Consider the following 19,937-nt stretch of genomic DNA (forward strand, 5'->3'; position numbering starts at 1 on the left):
TCCATAGATTTATAAGGCGTTATTAGTTTAAGCTGTCTTCTATCATTAAAGCCGTAACAGACTACCGCACCACCGCACCGCACCGCGACAGGAACAGCTTCCGTTGCTTTAATACATTTAATATTCTGGGTCAAGCAGATCGTGTCAGTAGAAAAAGGCAGCAAATTTGAAAAATGTAGGCGCGAAAGGATGTCATCCCATAGAAAATTTGAATTTCGCGCCTTTTTCTACTGACAAGATTTGCTTGACCATCTATATGTATGTGGCTTGACCGACTATATTAGTAATACCCAGTTCCGGGACCCATAAACCAAATAATACAAACTTATATAATGCTAAGTAAATGTATTTCAACAATATTTCAGTCTTCTTTTACAATATTCGTATGCCTGTAACTTATAAGCGAACCAAGTAAACTGATGAAAAATGCTACATAAATAACAAATGGTACGCCTAAATATTGTGCAATCACGCCTGATACTATGGGAGCAATTACTCCAGACATAGAACGCACGCTATTTGTGGCACCAATCAAGGTCGATCTGTGTTCACCAAGTCCTCTTTTCAGTACCATTTCTAAAAACACCAACTTAGCAACAGCTTCACTTATCCCTAGAGGTATCATGAAAATAACATAAATATAAATATTAAAAGAAAAAATAAATCCTAACATTGACATACTTGTGGCCAAAAACGCATGAGCGTTTCTAGTGCGAATTTTTTTATCTTTTGTATAAAAGCTATTAATAAATCCTATCAAATAACTAGACATTGATCGTATAAGGCCTTTTAAAGATATAATGTAACCAATAGACTTAGGTGTAAGCCCATATGTTGTTTTTAAATAATAAACATAGTTAGAAAAATGCAATAAAATAGTAAAATCTAACAAAACTACAAATAAAAATATTGTCCCATATTTAGACCAATCTATTTTAAACAATTCTAATACTGTTTCTTTGCATACATTAAGTGCTATTTGGATTACTGTTGTTGAACCATTCTTCTTGGATGTAGATCCCTTACTTTTTTGCTTCTCGTCATGTTTTGAGTTTGGTAACAAGTACACAAGACCTAAACATACAAACAAAAAATACTAATTAGTCTTTTCTCGTAGGTTAGTTAACTGTAAAAATATTTAACCTCTGCAGTTAATTGAACGGACAAATCTTTAAATATTAATTAAGTAATTCGCATTTGCACAAGATTATGTTACCTGCACTGACAGAAAAACATCCCCCAGCTATAATAGCAACCAAAGGTAACACGTGTTCTGGAAAGCCTTCTGCTAGGTGTCCTCCAACAAAAGGGCCTACGATCATACCAATTCCAGACATGGCAGCTATTTTGCCAAATATTTCTGATTGCTTCTTTTTATTTGTCTCATAGTCAGGTACAAGAGCTTTGATCAAAACATCAGTCTGTTTAAATAAGCCTGAAACATAAGAAATATGCATATATATAGGTACCTACTTATAATTATAGCATGCTATAATACATATAGTAAAGAACCTTGTCGTGCGCTTAAACTGATATAAGAATCAAGATAACCAGCACTCGTCCAGTCCACCCATAGTAATTCTTATTGAACCCATCCTATACCGTACCTAATTGTCAAAAATTCTGTGAATAAACTAAAACCTAAAAAGGGAAACACTTTCACCGATAAAATGGGTTATTAGATATTGCACAATTTGAATCCATTTAAAATAAATGTGCATTTTATCGAAACCCACCCTGTATTGGTCCGACTATTATCTACAAGCAGAGATGCACTTACCTAAAATTCCCCGCACTATTAATATAAAACAAAGTGAATTAATAAAACCCAGAAAGGTTTGGCATACAGCACATAATAACAAAGTCATAATTAGTACCATTCTCCTCCCTTTAAGGTCACTTAAACTACCCTGTAACAAAAAATAAATAAAAATGTAACATTTTAAGACGTAGAATCTAATTATTTATATAATTTATATATTATTACATACTCTATTCATTCATCGTTTTAGCAATTATTTTTTCTTAATTATATTATTTCGTTTTTTATCTTGGTTAGGTACTAACCACGTTGTAAAAGGTCCTAATTCACAACCATCTTAAAGATGTCAGGGAATCCAGGAGATTTGCCCAGGAGGGAGACTTGAACCATTATTATAAAGAAAAAAGATGTATAAAGAAAAGTGTAAATATTAATTATTTAGCATGCACGTGTCCAGACAAATACGATAGGTGATATTGGAGTGCTGATAAAATATATATAATATTTTTTAGAATTTTTTAAATAAATTGGATCAAGTCTCCCACCTGGTCAAGTCCTCCGGACTCCCTTTACTAGATTCTTGATTATAAGAATACCGACTCTATTTTCACTAACAATAGTTTATAAATCCAGCAATATAGTACATTTCGATGCTAGTGCGGAAGGTATGTCATTACTTCACGAGTAGCGAGATATCTTGCCACGAGCCGCAGGCGAGTGGCAAGACTCGGGACGAGTGAAGAATGACATTTCCGCACGTGTATCGAACGACGTTTTTTAATACAGTTGCGAAAAAATAAGAAAAACATTGTTAATCGTACACTAAACAAAAGTGGTAACAGTGACAGCTCGGTTAGACGTCGTCTTTAAGTATATTATATCTATGGGCGTTTGGCAGCTATTCCGTTCCCTTGGAGGATATAACCAGCGGAGACGCCATGTCTAAAATTTTCGGTACAAAATAGTCTGCCGTTTTTTGCGGGGGAGGGGCACATCAAATGTATAGGTACGTCATGTCAGATAAACGTCAGTCCATACATATGGTTGACATGAGGTTGACCATTGGCCGCCTATTTTCGACAGAGGGGAACGCCTGTTAATGGCGGCTCCATTGTTAATTACTCCGAGTTCCGTTCCATTCAGTCAACTTATTAAGAACGGAATTTTCAATATTGAATATTAAAAAATAAACGTGTTATAATGATGAAGAGGTAAGTAATTAAATATGAAATATGTAATATTTTTCGTATTCTTACATTAACGGTAGGTTTTTATGCTGATTACGACGTTTAAAGGAAACTAATATTAACACTCATCAATAAGTAGTCGTGAATTGGAACAAGTATAAATTTAAAAAAATTGGAAAAGTAAAAAGCACTAGTTCGAGATAACCAACTTTCCGCACGCTAAACAGCTACGTAAAGTAGCACTTTTTGAGCAACTGTATTAAAAAGATTTTTTTTTAAATTGCGATGCGATGTTGTTTTTTTGCGTGCTCAGTGGATAAAATATAGGTAGATGGTCAAGCAAATCTTGTCAGTAGAAAAAGGCGCGTAAATCAAATTTCTACGATACGATATCCTTTCGCGCCCACATTTTTCAAATTTCCCGCCTTTTTCTACCGACAAGATCTGCTTGACCAACTATAGCTAAACATGTTTTTTTTTTAACATACAAACATTATTGAAACAAAGTAAAAACTTGCAATAATCGAATTTAAACTGTTGTGAGACATACTAACATTGAATAATTTTACGGTTTAATAAAAACTTGCAGTTTGTAATAATTGTAATACGAATCGATAAGGTTATAGAAAATTTTATATTTACAATCAGGGTTCCCGATACCAATTGGCATGCGGGGTATATTGCGCCCAAAATTCCCACGTATATGTGGCCGGCGCCAAGAGTTCGCACATGGGCCGTTACCAGTGGAACAATCAAGGCTACAGCAAACATATCCTGAAATATAAAATGAATAATTTAAGTAAGTACCCTTTGGCTTAAATCGCTCTTATAGTCAAGAAGTTGACCAGAATAGCAAGACCCTCCTCAAATAGCTTTTAGGCCTTCTAGCTCCATAACCCATTGATCGGGCTTGCTCGCTAATTTAATGAATAAAATATAATGTCCTCAACTACACGTTTACCTAACTTCGTTTAAATTAGATCAAGTTTCTTAAGTTATTGCGTAACAAACTATCCTCTGATAGTTTAGTTTAAATTAAATACATCTAAATGCCGGGACGTGCCCCTAGCCAGCCGAGCCGAGTGTTTCCAGTTGAATGTAAAACCTTCGCTTCGCTCACTCGTTTGAAGTTCAAATATTAATCACCTAACCCAGAAAACACAAATGTTTGAAGAGGTTTCAAAATTCCGACAACTGTACAAATATAGGTACCTTATTTAAGGATATGAATGGAAATGTACTTAGTTATACTATAGTCATCATGTAAACTGTTACTACATTCGCTTTGGTGTTGTAATTAATTAATATCACGCGTATAGTACAAAATAATAATATGTACCTAATATAAATAGGTTTGTATTATGAATAACACGCTATTAAGTACTTACTAGAAAAGATACGATTTGGAGGAGTAAAATGTTAAACGACATTTTTACATTTAGTCGTCTCTTTAATAAAACATATCTTAATAAAACTTCATGTGTCCCACTTGATTACACACGTTATGCACGTCTTTAATACTTGTAAAACATAAACGTAATGGTATATGTATGTAGTCTTGCCAGCGAGTGATACCTAGACAATTATTCTTTGAGATCCGCTCAGTAGGTATTACAGCACAGTGTAAATATACCATACTAAGCAAATAAATGATTATAATAATAATGGAAATAAGTTAAAAGCGTTGATTGCTATATTTTATATTTTTGGATTAAAAGTATCAAAACGAATTCATCCTATGGTCTAGCGCCATTTCTCTCAATCTCAATAGAAAAAGGTGGCAATTTTGAAAAAAACATCCGATCTGATCTCCCATCCAAGAATATAATACTCACTAGTCTCCCATACAAAATTTAAATTTTATACCTTTTTCTACGAAGAAAGTTGATTTGCTATCAAAACTTTGTTTTCACCACGATTCGTTTACAAACAGGCCCTACCACGAAAAACGAAATTTCTTTTTCTGCCCCTCTCTCACTCCGCCCGATAACGAAATAGAAATTTCTTTCCTTTTATCGCACATGTGCAAGAGCGATAGAGAGGCAGATAACAACATTTTGATTATTCATTTTTAGCGGAAGCCAAAGAGTAAAGTAAGTAGAAATAGGAAGCCCTAAGCGTTTTGAATAGGAAAATACAGCCGTGTTACGTTACCGATTGAAATTGAAGTTTCTTTTGACATGTCGACGTGCTGTCCGTGTTCCGTCAACTAAAAATAAAAAAATATATTATTATAATGATATAAATAAAATAGTCTCAACGCATTCGAATCGAAATTTTTATGTTTGGCTGATAGCAAATTCTAAACAAATCAGTATTTATTCGCAATTGTTACATAATGAGTAATCTGAGAAGAAATGTAAGTGCGATTTATTTACTACTAAATAACTGAAAGACAAATTTTTACTGCATAATATTCTACTCTCATAGGTTTTATACAAAGTAAGCCTTTTATTACAGTTTAAAAAGGCTTACTTTGTATCAAACATCTGAGATAAAAACATATTAAGGCTAGGCCTTGCTAGGAATTTATTAGAAGTGGATTAACTATTACTATTGGGTAGTATTTTGAATCTCAGTTTCATGACTAGACTGTTTTCAACTTCACACATACACAGTCATTCACTTCATGAATATATTTCAATGGAACTTAATAGGTAATTTTAAGTTTTGATGATTATTTTTAAAACTTTCAGGTTCTGCAATGTTTTAAAAAACTCCATCGAACTAGGCTCAAAGTGTTTAACGGAGATCAAATGGCATTAACAGCTGGTAGGTTAAAAATAAATGAAGAATTTAAGAAAAACAAAGGAGTTGACAATGAAGAGGCAATAAAGGCTGTAAGTAAAATAATGATAAGGTACCCATTTTTTTCTTAAATTGAGCAAACCTGTTTGCTATTATTGATCTAATCTAAACCTAACAACCAGGCGTGTCTCACTCTGCGATTTCGTCGCTTTGCTACAGGTAGCTAAAAGTACATCCGTTTGACCCCAATCTTGGGGTTTGCCATAAGCCGCGCGTGGCGCTGTCGCCACCTAGTGGCCATATCTGTGCTGATCGTGACAGACGCGTTTTGTTAAAGAGTGAGTCTTCTGTACCTAGTACTATTATTTATTCTGTGCTAACAACTACAAACTTTAAGACTTATAATGGTGTTGTGTCTCTATTAGGGTTGCCAGATCGAAAGGCGCTATTATCGGGAAAAAATATAAATTTTTCGGGATTTTGGGACTGGTGTCGGGAAAATTAAAGTAATTGTATTAAAAACAACGATATTTTACATTATTGGCACTACGTTAGCTACGCGCTCCACGCCGGTCGCTCGATCGACGACAGTTCGGAACATGAAATTATTGTTTTGTAACGTGAAGCTATTTTTCGGGACAATTTTCACTTCGTCGGGAATCGGGAACACGTGCTAAAAATCGGGAGAATCCCGCCAAATCCGGACCATCTGGCAACCCTAGTCCCTATGCCAGTTACATTGGACATATTGAGGAAAGAGATTCAAATAGCACAACCTGATAAGATAACAAACCATAATGTGAATTATCGAGGTAATACAGTACCACTTAACAAAAAAACATGTTAACAAATGAAATCATGTCAATATTAGGGTAAACTGCCCAAAATTTGGCCATATAACTTTCACTTAGATATAATACATATGCATATAGCAACGTTTTTGTTGTTTATCAAATTAGAACATTTTTATTATTTCAGATGATTGCCTTTGGAGAAGATGTAGAAAGAGAATTAAGGACACAAATAATACAAGCAAAAGAAATTAAACCTGGAGTCTTTGGTAAGATATTTGCACAATATATCAATTTTATGTGTATAATTGTAATATTCTAGTTCGTAAATAATTATTTTCTGTTGCAGAGGCAAGAATAACTGAAGACACATTAAAATTAGACAACATACCATATGATGATAATGCAATCATAGAAAAAGGTACAGGCACGCCTTGTTGTAAGAGTCGGCCAAAGTAACCTTGTTATTCTAGTAGTAGATCTTTAGATTAGCGGAATAAGAATAAAATTATGTACCTGAAAATGTACTAGTATTTTTTTATTCCATTGACATTTTAGCACCATATTAGTTCAAGTCTTTACAAGACAGGGAATTTATCACATGATTTTGAACTTAGTTTCAAAGTGATTAGTTCAATTTTACATCATTTCCCTTATGCCTTAAAGTTCTTTTTTTTTTTTTTTTTTAATTATGCATGGGTTTACTCATGGCCACAGACTAGCCGAGGCGTAGACGTGGCCTACGATGGAGCGAGCTCGCCCAGAAGGTGCCTGTTCACTCTTGATTTGAAGGTTGCCGGGTTATAAGAGCACGGAAATATAGACGCCGGCAAGGAATTCCATTCCTTGGCAGTGCGCATAAGGAAAGTAGAAGCAAAGCGCTTAGTGCGAATTGGCGGAATATCTACCAAGTAAGGATGGAAACCGGCCGTGCGTCTAAAAGTCCGATGGTAGAATGGGGACGGTGGAATGAGCTCGTGTAGCTCTTGGGCACACTCCCCGAAGTGCAACCTGTAGAATACCGACAGGCTGGCGACTTTCCGCCGATGGGCCAAAGTCTGAAGCTTAGCCGTTAGCTTCTTGTCGCCAATCATCCTCCTGGCTCTGCGCTCCACTGAGTCCAAAGCGGCGAGTTGGTATTTAGCTGAGCCATCCCACAGGTGGCTGCAATACTCCATACACGACCGGACTTGAGCTTTGTAAAGTGTTAGAAGCTGTCCAGGTGTGAAGTATCGCTTCACCTTATTTAGGACGCCCAGCTTTCTGGCCGCAGTTTGTGCTTTAGACTCAATGAAGCTGCCGAAGCCGAGGACTGAACTCAGCTCCATGCCGAGGAGTTCCAGGCTGTCGGCAATAGGTACAGATGCACCCCGGAAAGAAGGAGTCAGGTCGAATGGACTCCGTTTAGCGGAAAATAGACACGCCTGCGTTTTGGAGGCATTGAACGTGACCAGATTGTCATCACCCCACTGGGAAACGAGACTAAGGGTCAAGTTCATTCGCTCAACCATGGCCTCTCTCTGTGAACGTATATCCTCCCTGCTGTCCCCTGCACTAGCCAAATATCTCTCAACAACCGTACTGTCATCTGCATAACCTACAATGCTGGGTTGCAGCATGTCGTTAATGTGGAGCAGGAAAAGGGTTGCGGAGAGAACAGACCCCTGAGGAACACCGGCGTCAATGGCCATGAGGTCCGAAGAGCAGCCATCAATAACTACTCTGATCGACCGTTCACTCAAGAAATCAGATAGCCAGCTACAAAAATCAGCAGGGATGCCGTAAGCAGGAAGCTTGCTAAGGAGACTTGCGTGCCAAACCCTGTCAAAGGCCTTCGAGATGTCCAGTGAAACAGCAAGCGCTTCACCGTTCCTCTCGATGGCCTCGCCGCAGTAGTGCGTGACATACGCTAAAAGATCCCCAGTAGACCGACCTATGCAAAAGCCATATTGACGGTCACTGAGCAGATCATTTGCTTCGAGGTATGCCAGCAGTTTGCCGTTAAGTACCCTTTCCATGACTTTACAGAGCATGGAGGTAATGGCGATTGGTCGGTAATTGCAGGGATCAGCACGACTACCCTTCTTGGGTACTGGCTGCACGTTTGCAAGCTTCCAGGATTTCGGCACCGTTCTTGTTTGGAGAGAGAGGCGGTACAGGCGTGTCAGTACAGGAGACAACTCAGGCGCACACTGCTTTAGTACACGTGCAGGTATACCGTCTGGTCCATTGGCCTTATTCACGTCAAGATTCAGCAGAGCTCGGCGTACCTCTTTTTGATGTATAGCAATTCTCTGCATAGAGGAACTGCAATGAGGTAGCGTAGGTGGAAGTTTTGAGCCTGCATCTAGACGTGAATTGCTCGCAAACAGAGAAGCAAACAAGTTAGCTTTCTCTGTCGCGGAGTGGGCCAGTGTCCCATCAGGTTTCTGCAGAGGTGGCAATGTGGGTCGGCAGAAGTTGGATTCGACCGCTTTCGACAGGGACCAGAACCGCTTGCTACCAGGAGGGTAGGAGGCGAGTTTGGCCCCTATTCGACTGACGTGGTCGAATCGAGCCTTTCGAAGCACCCGTTTGCAGGACTTGGCAGCTGAGTTAAAGGCTTTTTTCTTCGCGCGAACCCTCTGTGCTCCAGCTTTGGTATCGCGGGCTAGTACCCAAGCCTGGTATGCAGACTGCTTAAGAGCCTCGGCTCGAGCACAGTCCGAATTGTACCAAGCTCGGGTCTTGTGATCGAGCGATAGGTCGGAGAACGGAATGAAATATTCCATTCCCTGCCGAATCACATCCGCAACAGCCTCAGCAGAACACGAGGGGTCACCCGAAGAAAAACAGACCTGCTGCCAGGGGAAAGACGCAAAGAAATGCCGCATCTCAAAGTTCAAGTTTATTCTATTCAATTAAAAGGTTAAGCCTCTTGTAGATCTTTTGCTGCAGATCGGTTTAGACAGCAGGCTTAACAGTAATGTGCAGGTAGTAAACAACGCAGAATTTGATGACAAACTGTGTTTAATACTTATTAAATTCACAACCGTAATCCAATGCCCGTTTTCAACTTTTTCATTCTGACATTCGAATGGCCGTTCCGATACTCGCAGAACCGAGTCAAAATCAATGACTTAGTGAAATGAAACGTTATTGATGTATTTGTTTTGCATTCTATTATTAATATTTTATTGTAAATCTTTAAAAAAAAGGGATGGTTTAAAATGATATCCTTACAGTCGGCCGTCCTCAGATAGGAATGTCCCCATTCCTGGCCGGCCATTCGAGTATCAGCTGTATGCCCTCATACATAGATTCTCGTATTTAAGATTCACATTTTTTAAAAAAGTAGTTATACAATACTAAATAAAAAAGGAAAACAGAATTCCATGTTTCTTAATGACTGTTGTAAAAGAGAAATAGATAAAACAACACAGTATAAAAGATTTCTGGAATAATTAGCATCAGTTTTGTTCAAACATAAAAAAAAACTACAAATCAACATAATGAGCATGTAGATGTGGAGCAGCAGCGTGTCCTTCATCACCGAGGTCAGTACGACGAGTGCGCGACGCGTGGCAAGGCAGCTTCGGCCAGGGATCCACTGGCGACGGCCTTCGCCTGAAAGATTACAATATTTTAGTGTATAATATTAGTCTAAATCTTCGGCTTTAATTGGTTTGAAATTTGTGATTGTACAGCAGTTCTATTTATAAGTTATTGTTAATATATGGCGATATAATCCATTTGAGAGTTTCATTCATTTTGCTGATTTATGGAACCCCATGTTAGTAGAACGTTACAATGTAGATATGGCATATAGCTGTATCAAGTCATATCGAATAGTAATACTGAATATAAATAAAACTGTTACCGCCCTTGTTCGAAGGTAGGTAGGTATTCGCTATCATAGGGTGAGTACCGCTTGTGGTTCGGCCGTCCTTAACTCGAGAAACTGACACCCGTACTTCGGCATCCTTCTTCAGTAGAGTAACTCCATATCAGTGAGTACCGCTTATGCTTCAGCATCCTTCACCATGTGAGTACTGCTTGCATTTCGGCATCCTTCACTGTCTATTGAGCACTACTATTAGTGAGAACCGCTTATGCTTCAGCATCCTTCACAATGTGAGTACTGCTTGCATTTCGGCATCCTTCACTATCTATTGAGCATCATTAATGCTTCACCATCCTTCACCATTGAGTACTGCTTGCATTTCGGCATCAACATTCCGATTGGCAGCATACAATCTTTTGCATGGTTGGCGCACAGGTGGCGCCGCAGAGCTTATCGGTAACTGTAATCAAAGGGTTGTGGGAATAGGAAGGTCTGTCATGTCATGTCATGTCATGTCAGGTATTGCATTCACTAATAATAAAAAAGACAACTTTGTCAGTTTTTGTTTTAATGGTCATCTACATGTAATCATAGTTTTTATTCGTCATCTGACGTTGACGCATCAGATGATACTACTTCAGTGTCAGTCTCCTTGTCACATTGAAATGTAATCCATCTTTTTAAGTGATCTGCCGGATAAATACTCTTGTACTTGCGTTTAGAGTGTCCTTCAATGCTTGATATTTCGTAGCGGTCGTTGTCGAGTACAGCAGTTATCTTGAAGGGCCCCTTAAATTTTGGACATAACTTTTTGCTCTTGCCAGTAGCAGGATTGTGGTGATTCGGTATCATTACCAGGTCTCCTTCCTTGAAAAATACAGTCGGAGCTCTCTGCTGATTAAATGTTTTCGCCATGTAGTTTTGATTCTTTTCTGTGTTTTCTTTAGCAGACTCTCTAATTTCAGATAAAGTTGGCTGAACATCTACCGTAGATGTTTCGGCCAAAGAATTAAGTACAGCGGCTTCAGTTGTGTTAACGCTTCTCTGTCCAAAGACTATCTCAGAAGGTGTTTTGCCCGTCGTCTTATTTTGAGTATTATTAAGACTCCACTGTAGTCGACCTAACCGTGTGTCCCAATCACGTTCATCTTGGCCATGATTCATAGTGGCTAACGAGCCCAATATGGTCCGGTTATATCTTTCAATTTGCCCGTTAGCTCGTGGCGTTGCAACAGCGTTTAAGACATGCTTGGAACCTATAGTTTTGATATATTTCTTAAATGATGACGACGTAAAACTAGTTCCGCGATCGGAGATAATAACCTTCGGGACTCCTATGGTGTCAAATATGTCTTGTAGTATTTTAATAGTAGTTTTAGTCTTAACGTTCTTAACCGCTTTTACGAATATGAATTTACTGAAACCGTCGATGATAGCTAATATGTACATATTTCCTTGTCTACTCCGAATAAATGGTCCAAGATGGTCCATATGCATTGTATGAAATGGCTGATCGCCTTTTGGGATGGGGTGCAAATAGCCAGTTGGTTTGGCTGTGGTACCTTTATTATAAGCACAATTCATGCAAGAAGACACATACTTTTTGACGAATCTATTTAACTTCGGAAACCAGTAGTCGTGTTTCATCTTTTCAATAGTCTTTTCTGTTGAAAAGTGACCCGCTTCATCATGACACAATTGGCATATGCGCCATCTAGCACCATTTGGAACAACCCATTTATATTGTTCACCTACTCGTCTATAAACTTTGCCGTCACGTAAAACATAGTTGTTAGTTATATCTTTTATTTCTTTCTCGTTACTTGCTAAAACCGATTTTATATGTTTAATTTTGGGGTCAGTCATTTGTACAGTCAATAGCCAATCAGTTGTAGATATATGCATGATTTCAAATTCTCGTGATTCCATTAAAACATCATCGTCAGGGTTAGCAATGGGGTTTCTGCTAAGGGCATCGACATGTTGCATATTAGCTCCAGGGCGATATTCTATTGTAAAATCGTACTCTTGCAGTAACAACCACCATCTTGCAATACGTGGAATGAGGTCTCTTTTAGTCAGAGTTGTTCTTAGAGCATTGCAGTCAGTCAAAACTTTGAATTGTACCCCTATAAGAAACGTTCTGAACTTTTTTAGCGACAGCACAACTGCAAGCGTTTCCAACTCATAGGAGTGTAGAAATTCCTCATCCTTTGTAGTTTGCTTGCTAAAATATGCCACTGGCTTAAGTGGTGACTTTTCATCGGGCTTTTGGAACAGAATACCACCCACCCCTAACTTACTCGCATCACAGTGTACCTCTGTTATATATGTAGGGTCGTATAATGCTAAAAGAGGACGTTCTGTTAACTTTGCTTTTAGATTTTGAAAAGCGTTTTCTTGTTCACTTCCCCATACCCAAGGGACGTTGGTTTTAGTCAGTGTTGTAAGAGGTTTGGCTTCTACCGCAAATCCGGGGATAAACCTTCTAAAAAAACTTGCCAATCCCACAAACTGACGAACTTGGTGAACATTCATAGGTGTGGGGAATGAACCTACTGCTTCGATTTTTTTCTGACCTGGGCGCAAGCCTTCGTCTGATACTTCATACCCTAGATATGTTAACGTGTTGTGAAAGAAAAAACATTTCTTTAGATTTAGAGTAAGATTAGCTTCGCGCAGTGATTTAAGTATTTTCTGCAATTTGTCTAAACCCTCATCAATAGTTGTGGCGGGTGACAGAATATCGTCCATATACGGTATCGCCAAATCGTATCTGTCTTTTCCTAGCGCCTTATTTATCATATGTTGAAATACGGCAGGTGCGTTGACCAGCCCGAACGGCATCCGAGTGTATTGATAGTGGCCATCTGGTGTAACAAAAGCTGTTAGGTGCTGTGACTCTTTAGACATTGGAATTTGATAGTAACCTGACTTTAAATCCAAACAAGTAAAATATTTCATTCCGTTTAACCGTTCGAGATGGTCGTCAATTACCGGCATTGGAAAAGAATCCTTGACAGTCTTCTTGTTCAGTGCACGGTAATCTACGCAGAGTCTATAATCGTTATCTTTTTTCTTAACTAGCACTATGGGGCTGGCATAGCTCGAATCTGATTCCGTGATAATATTTTGTTCCAAGAGTTCGCTAACAAGATCACGTACTACCATTCGTTCACTGTAAGCTAATCGGTACGGTTTGTAAGACACAGGTGATTCGTCATTTAATTTTATGTGCATTTCCGATATGGGTGTCGTGCCTAACTCAGACATATTTAGTGCGAAACATTCGCGGTACTCGTTTATTAGATTTAATAAAGCTTCTTTTTGAGCATCCGAAACCATAGGTCCAACATTTAACATGTCTATAGTAATAGGGAATTTAGATTTTATAAAAGATGCGTCCTTTTCGGTATTAGAATTATTCTTAGTCATTGAGATCATATTTACCTCTAGTTCCCCTTTTGCCTGTTCTGGTCCTTCATCTGCGGTCGAGGGTAGAAATCGTGCCCGCGTAAGTAGTTTATTTCTGTTTAATGTAATTTTTTTGTTAGAAAAATTTATCACTAATATACGTCCAATTCCTTTGGCGAAATAGTAGACTCCTTGTAAAACGATTACTTCTTCTCCAACTTTGAAGGACGTGTTTCCAGGTACATACAGGTATCCCGTGTATTCTGGATCGCAGTATACTTCAACAGTATTTGTACCATTAATCATGGTGTTCGCCTTAACATGAACTCCTAACTTATTTGCGTCAAACGTTACAGAGTAAAGAATAAGAGATGTGTTATTTTTCTGTACATGTACTTCTGGTAGTTCTGTGAAATTTTGACCTATTAGAGCATCTGTATTTAAAAATTTATCTTCCACAACAAAAACATCAATTGTGGCTTTAACAAAGTCTATAGCAACCGGTAATCTAACTTTTCCTTTAGGTAGTGTAGATCCGAAAAAACAGCCTTTAAGCATGGGTCTATTTTCGGTAGTAATCGATAGGTTTAGGTCTTTTACAGTGCTTTCTCTAATTAGACTACATTCGCTTCCAAAATCAGTAAAAGCGATTTTGTCCTTGTCGCACAGCTTAACTGACTTTACGTATAAATCATGCACACCGTGTTCAGTCTCTATTCTCAGTACCTTAACAGTATCAGTCGTTGTTTTATTATTAATCCGCTCATCGTTCCTTGGAAAACGTTTACAGTTCTCAGCTAAGTGTCCCATACGATCACACTTTGGACACTTTTGAAGGGGTTTTGGGCATTTTGATACTACATGACCTATCTCCGAACAGTTAAAACACCTTATCGAAGTACTTGTTGTATTAGTAGTACGAGTAAACTTTGAGTTCCCGGTGGCTTTAGATTCCGCAACTTTTGATTGAGGTATCGGCTTCTTGGCGTCACGTACATTTTTCGCAGATACATTGCGCAGATACCGGAGTAGCTTATCTGTATGTTTAAAGTCACATCCTTGAGCGTTTAAGCGTATATTGTTGTCGTAAATGCCTTGTATTATACAATCGACTGCATCCTTTCCTTTAATATTACAGTGGGCCACTAACTTTGCCTTATCAAAAAAATATTGTTCAAGGGTTTCATCTCGCTTGCTCCTTCTATCAATCATTTCAATTAAACGATCAGCGTAGTTCCTGTCATCTGGGAAACACTGAAGAAGCTTTTTCTGCCACGCTTCCCAGGTTAAATTGGATGTCGACAATCCTTCATACCATTGTTTAGCGACTCCTGATAATTTAGGTATGGCATGATATATAGTCTGACTTTCAGTCCACTTATATACTTTGGCGGTTTCATTTACTTTCCTTAACCATGTTTTAGTGGTTTGTGCCTTTGTACTAGGGTCAAATGCCGGTATAATATTCTGCATATTAGGATATGATCCAGTTCCATGGCCCTTAAGCGCATCAATTAGTTGCTGAACTGTAGTGCGATCATCTCTAAATACGGGACTTTTCACATATCGGCGAGTACTGCGTTGACGATCCGGGCTGCCACGTGTCCGAGACCGCGACCGTCTACCTCTGTGTTCTGTATGGTGCTCCATATCCCTAGACCCCGAACTACTCTTCGTCGCAGAACGCGTACGTGAATGCGAGTCTTCTCGTCTAGCATGACGATCAATATGCCTTGAACGCGACCGTCTCTGTGTTCTGGAACGCGACCGTGAATGCGAATCTTCTCGTTTGGCATAACGATCACTACGTCTCGAACGCGAACGTCTCTGTGTTCTGGAACGCGTTCGTGAACGCGTGTCGCCGTGCCTGGTGTGGTGATAACTACGCCTGGTGCGCGAACTGCTTCTTGTTTTAGAACGTGTATGCTGGCGACTCGTGCTCCGTTGTCTTACTCTTTTAGAACGAGGAGATACTTTTCGATCTCTGCGACTTATGAATGATTTGCATTTATCAATCAAAGTGTCGAGCGGTGGCGTATAAGATCTACGCTTACGCTTTGATTTCCGTGGCATTATGTTCAGTCAACTATCAATGTAGAATAAAATGGCATAGTACCAGTCATGTCATACGTAAGTAATAAGGAAAAGGAATAGGATAATAAAACATTTCATTAGTTAATCAGTATGAGTATTTTTTATATATACATGTATAGATAGAACCATATGATGTCAGGTATGTTTTCTTCGCTTAGTGAAATATCAATAAAATAGGTACACATATCAGTACAATCCAAATTCCACCACAAATCAACAGACCATTCCATATAGGTACTTGTAGGTATTGTAAAATAAGCATAAAAGTAGGTGACTATTTCAGCCCAAGTAAATATTTAGTCCACAAGTAACACAACCAAGCACAAAATATTATTGCAGCACATTGAACTGAGTTAACAACTGTATATGTAAGTACAAACAATCAATATAAATGCATTAGTGCAAGTTATGGTAGGTTAGGTATATAGCGTTCTAAAAGAAATCAATATCCTTATATACCGGTATATTTATTCATTATCATATTTGTTTTAATCATGCCAATAACTCTCTACAGCACACTCTGTCACATTGACAACTATTATACCTATATAAACACCCACTACAGTAGTGCAAAATAAGTAATAATGTTATAAAACTTAAGGTGCAAAGTTACACGACTCATACTAAAAAGACAATAAAATATAATTCTGTTGTGAGGAAATTACCAATAATGAATTCATTTCACGCAAGTAATATCTGACCCTTATAATCATATACTAAAGTCTAAATTTGGTTATCGTCTCCTGCATACAAAAGTCATTTACTCTTGTCTTCATTCAGTGCAGTACTTATAAACACACATCAACCTTAGCATTATAACTGACCAATATAAGTCCAATCTCCATAATGAAACAGTTTTATGTATCTCCGGGTCAAGTTACCCTGGACAGTATTTCATGGTCAAACGCAAAACGTTTGTTTGTGAATCAAGATGTCAGGTCCCGTATTTATACAAAGTATATGCTGAATTGACATTAATAGTATTTTGGTAATATTCCTCACATAACACAATTAACGAAATAGACTGTTCTCTTTGGATATTCCTTGGTTTAATATAAATATATTTTAAAAACTCACCTGTGAGCGCGACTTACTGTTACCACTTCGGATTTAAAAGGTTAAGCCTCTTGTAGATCTTTTGCTGCAGATCGGTTTAGACAGCAGGCTTAACAGTAATGTGCAGGTAGTAAACAACGCAGAATTTGATGACAAACTGTGTTTAATACTTATTAAATTCACAACCGTAATCCAATGCCCGTTTTCAACTTTTTCATTCTGACATTCGAATGGCCGTTCCGATACTCGCAGAACCGAGTCAAAATCAATGACTTAGTGAAATGAAACGTTATTGATGTATTTGTTTTGCATTCTATTATTAATATTTTATTGTAAATCTTTAAAAAAAAGGGATGGTTTAAAATGATATCCTTACACAATGTACTACAGAAAAAGGCAGACAGGCAATGGCAGTCTGCAGACTATTTTTGTCCTTTAGTTTACAAGCACAGAACACGTTAATAAAGTACATATACCTTACTATTGTATTCCATACTTACAAGCTTATGTAGGCTCTGATATACTTCAACACTACTTGATACTTACCAAGTGCAAAAACTAGATTTAGGAAAAAAAAGCTAATACATAATAAGTTTTGTTTTTTATTTATAACATTAATGAATCATGCTACAATTAATTTAAATAAATCTGTACAAATCATTAGCTTGTTGTTGTTCTTTACAATTGTAATTCTGCTACCTTTATGTTGAGATGGAAGTATTACATTATGTATGATTGTATGTCTTGCAACAAGTTAATGAATTAGGTAATATTTTTCTATTCCTTCTTCAATGGTCCAGCTGAATCAGGTGGGATGCCAAGTTCCTCATCTGTCCAGGTGGACGGGTCAATGTAAGGCCATTCTCCCTGCAATAAACATACAAGGAATAAGTATTTCATGCTGTTTTCAAGATAATACTACTTACTTACTTTGTTGGCGCGGTGACCCAAAATGAGTCTTGGCCTCCAACACAAGAGCACACCACTTTGATCGGTCCAGAGCGGTATCCCGCCAGCTTTTGCTGACGCCGAGCTCAAAGATAATATTAATTTATAATTATTACTAGCGACCTGCCCCGGCTTCTCAGAGTTTAGCATATTATACAGCAAAACCTTCATCAAGAATCACTTTATTGATAGGTGAAAACCACATGAAAATCCATTCAGTCGTTTTTGAGTTTATTGCGAACATACAAACACATGGCAGCACTTCCCAAACTATGGGTTGCGACCAAGCGAATATAAGTAGCTAAACTAGGGAATCTGTGCTAAAATATGCCTCTATGGAATCTGTGCTAAAATATTTTGCCTCCTTTTTTAGACAGCCACGAGGTCTGACAAGGTGGGTCCCTGTCAACTGTGGTAACTACTGAAGTGACAATTAATACTAATTTCATCTCATTAGCACACGCTGCAAACTCTTTAGTAAATGCCACTGGGAAAGGGAGTGGTATAGATACACAGACAGGTCTAGATTTATCCAGTCAGCAAGCTGTTGGAGACAAGAGCCCACCAGGCCACCATAGTAGAAATGATCAGTTATAGAAATGTCAATGTGCAACAAAAGCTGTGGGTCTAAATCCCCTAAGTGTTGATTATTTTGGTGTCTCGGATACAATTGCAGATTTAACAAGCCGCATGCTGTTTGCAGGATCTTAGAATAATGCTGAATACACATACAGCCAAACCAGTTTATGGAGACAAGATGCATTGTGCTAGTGTACAGTTTTAGATTATTTCTTAACATATTATACTCTTACATAAATGTGTTCAGGTTCAGTAAAGATATGGTGAAGGATCCACCACCAGCAGAGTCCACCAATAATGTTGGCTTTCATCTCCACACTCTTGGAGGGTAGCGGTGGAGGTACACGGTATGACCAAGACCTGAAAATACACAGATGGCATTTTATATTAAATATATTTTTTGTTTCTAGTATAATCAAGGAAACTAAGGGGTAATTTATATAAGTTCCAAAAAGAACACCTTATGAAACAAAGCCCTCCTCCGCATCTGCCTGTTTGTATGTTTGTTTGTTAACTTGAAAACTGCTGAACGGATTTTCATGCGGTTTTTACCTATCAATAGAGTGATTATTGAGGAAGGTTTATGGTACTACCCTAGCAAAGCCGGGGCGGGTCGCTAGTAATATGTAAAAAGCAGTTATGGGAACATGATGTTAATAATTTGATCCTTGGACATCAACCAATTTTATAGCATAAAAAGTTACCCTCACCCCCTCCCTCTTCAAATATTGCTGTAATCCCTTATTTCATAGTAATTCCATACAAACTTTAACCATGGATATCTCCATGGGGGTTGGACTGGGGGGGTAGCCCTCTCCCCCCCTTCCCACCCAAAAATCGACGGTCCATAAAGATTTACCAATATATGGAAAGGGTTCAGTTTAATCTAAATGATACTCGTGAGCGTGAGTATAAAATAAATAATGATAATGATACTCTTCAGGACTTCATCAAATTTTCTTTGACATCAGTGACATAACAACACTCACCCATGACCAGAGTTTCTGGTAGATTGCTTAGAGTTTTTAGCTGTATTTCTTATGCTATTCAGCAACAACGCTCGTGAGAGTATGGTCCTGTTCATTTTGTGAACTAGTTGTTTAATCTCAGTATATTTTAATCGAAAATAAATATCCACCGAGATAACTCGGTTCGTATTCGTATACCATAGAGTAAACAGAAACAGTATATATAGGTCATATAGGATTAGAGTAGATTGAAGGCTTTTATCAAAAACGAAATAAATATATTACTACCAACGTAAAGATTAAAAATGTATAAATAAATCCAGAGCGGCTACCGCGAAAAACGTAATTCAGAAAAAAGCGGGGATATTTCTCTTTTACTCCAATGAAGGCGTAATTAGAGTGACAGAGAAAAATCCCCGCAATTTGCGAACTTCGATTTTTGCGGTTATAGCCCAGTATATTATTATCATCACCAACTTACAAAAACAAAAAGAAAATCCCACAAAAAAATGGTTCAACTTGTATTTTATAATATTTAGCTTTAAAATAAAATTGGTTGTATTTCTC

At 38.0% G+C, this 19,937-nt stretch overlaps 3 protein-coding genes and 1 long non-coding RNA gene across 4 annotated transcripts in view; 1 reads left to right on the forward strand and 3 right to left on the reverse strand.

Annotated features, from left to right (window-relative positions):
* The window catches only part of LOC134664485 (uncharacterized), a 58,878-nt gene that overhangs the window by 22,197 nt on the left and 16,744 nt on the right, over window positions 1-19,937 (reverse strand). The window lies entirely within an intron of this gene.
* On the reverse strand, window positions 354-4,627 carry LOC134664822 (major facilitator superfamily domain-containing protein 9-like). The gene is made up of 5 exons (XM_063521559.1): window positions 4,338-4,627; window positions 3,592-3,723; window positions 1,781-1,910; window positions 1,217-1,435; window positions 354-1,074 (listed from the first exon to the last, which is right to left on the reverse strand). The coding sequence occupies exons 1-5, from the start codon at window positions 4,377-4,379 to the stop codon at window positions 362-364; spliced, it is 1,236 nt and encodes a 411-aa protein (XP_063377629.1). The 5' UTR covers window positions 4,380-4,627; the 3' UTR covers window positions 354-361.
* Window positions 5,120-7,018, forward strand: LOC134664823 (complex III assembly factor LYRM7). Its single transcript, XM_063521560.1, has 4 exons — window positions 5,120-5,308; window positions 5,646-5,789; window positions 6,676-6,757; window positions 6,838-7,018. Exons 1-4 carry the CDS (start codon window positions 5,288-5,290, stop codon window positions 6,945-6,947), a joined length of 357 nt encoding a protein of 118 aa, XP_063377630.1. The 5' UTR covers window positions 5,120-5,287; the 3' UTR covers window positions 6,948-7,018.
* LOC134664452 (NADH dehydrogenase [ubiquinone] 1 beta subcomplex subunit 2, mitochondrial-like) lies at window positions 17,460-19,576 on the reverse strand. The gene is made up of 3 exons (XM_063521113.1): window positions 19,392-19,576; window positions 18,636-18,762; window positions 17,460-17,742 (listed from the first exon to the last, which is right to left on the reverse strand). Exons 1-3 carry the CDS (start codon window positions 19,484-19,486, stop codon window positions 17,653-17,655), a joined length of 312 nt encoding a protein of 103 aa, XP_063377183.1. The 5' UTR covers window positions 19,487-19,576; the 3' UTR covers window positions 17,460-17,652.

Source organism: Cydia fagiglandana, chromosome 5, assembly GCF_963556715.1.
Source record: "Cydia fagiglandana chromosome 5, ilCydFagi1.1, whole genome shotgun sequence".
Lineage (NCBI taxonomy): Eukaryota > Metazoa > Arthropoda > Insecta > Lepidoptera > Tortricidae > Cydia > Cydia fagiglandana.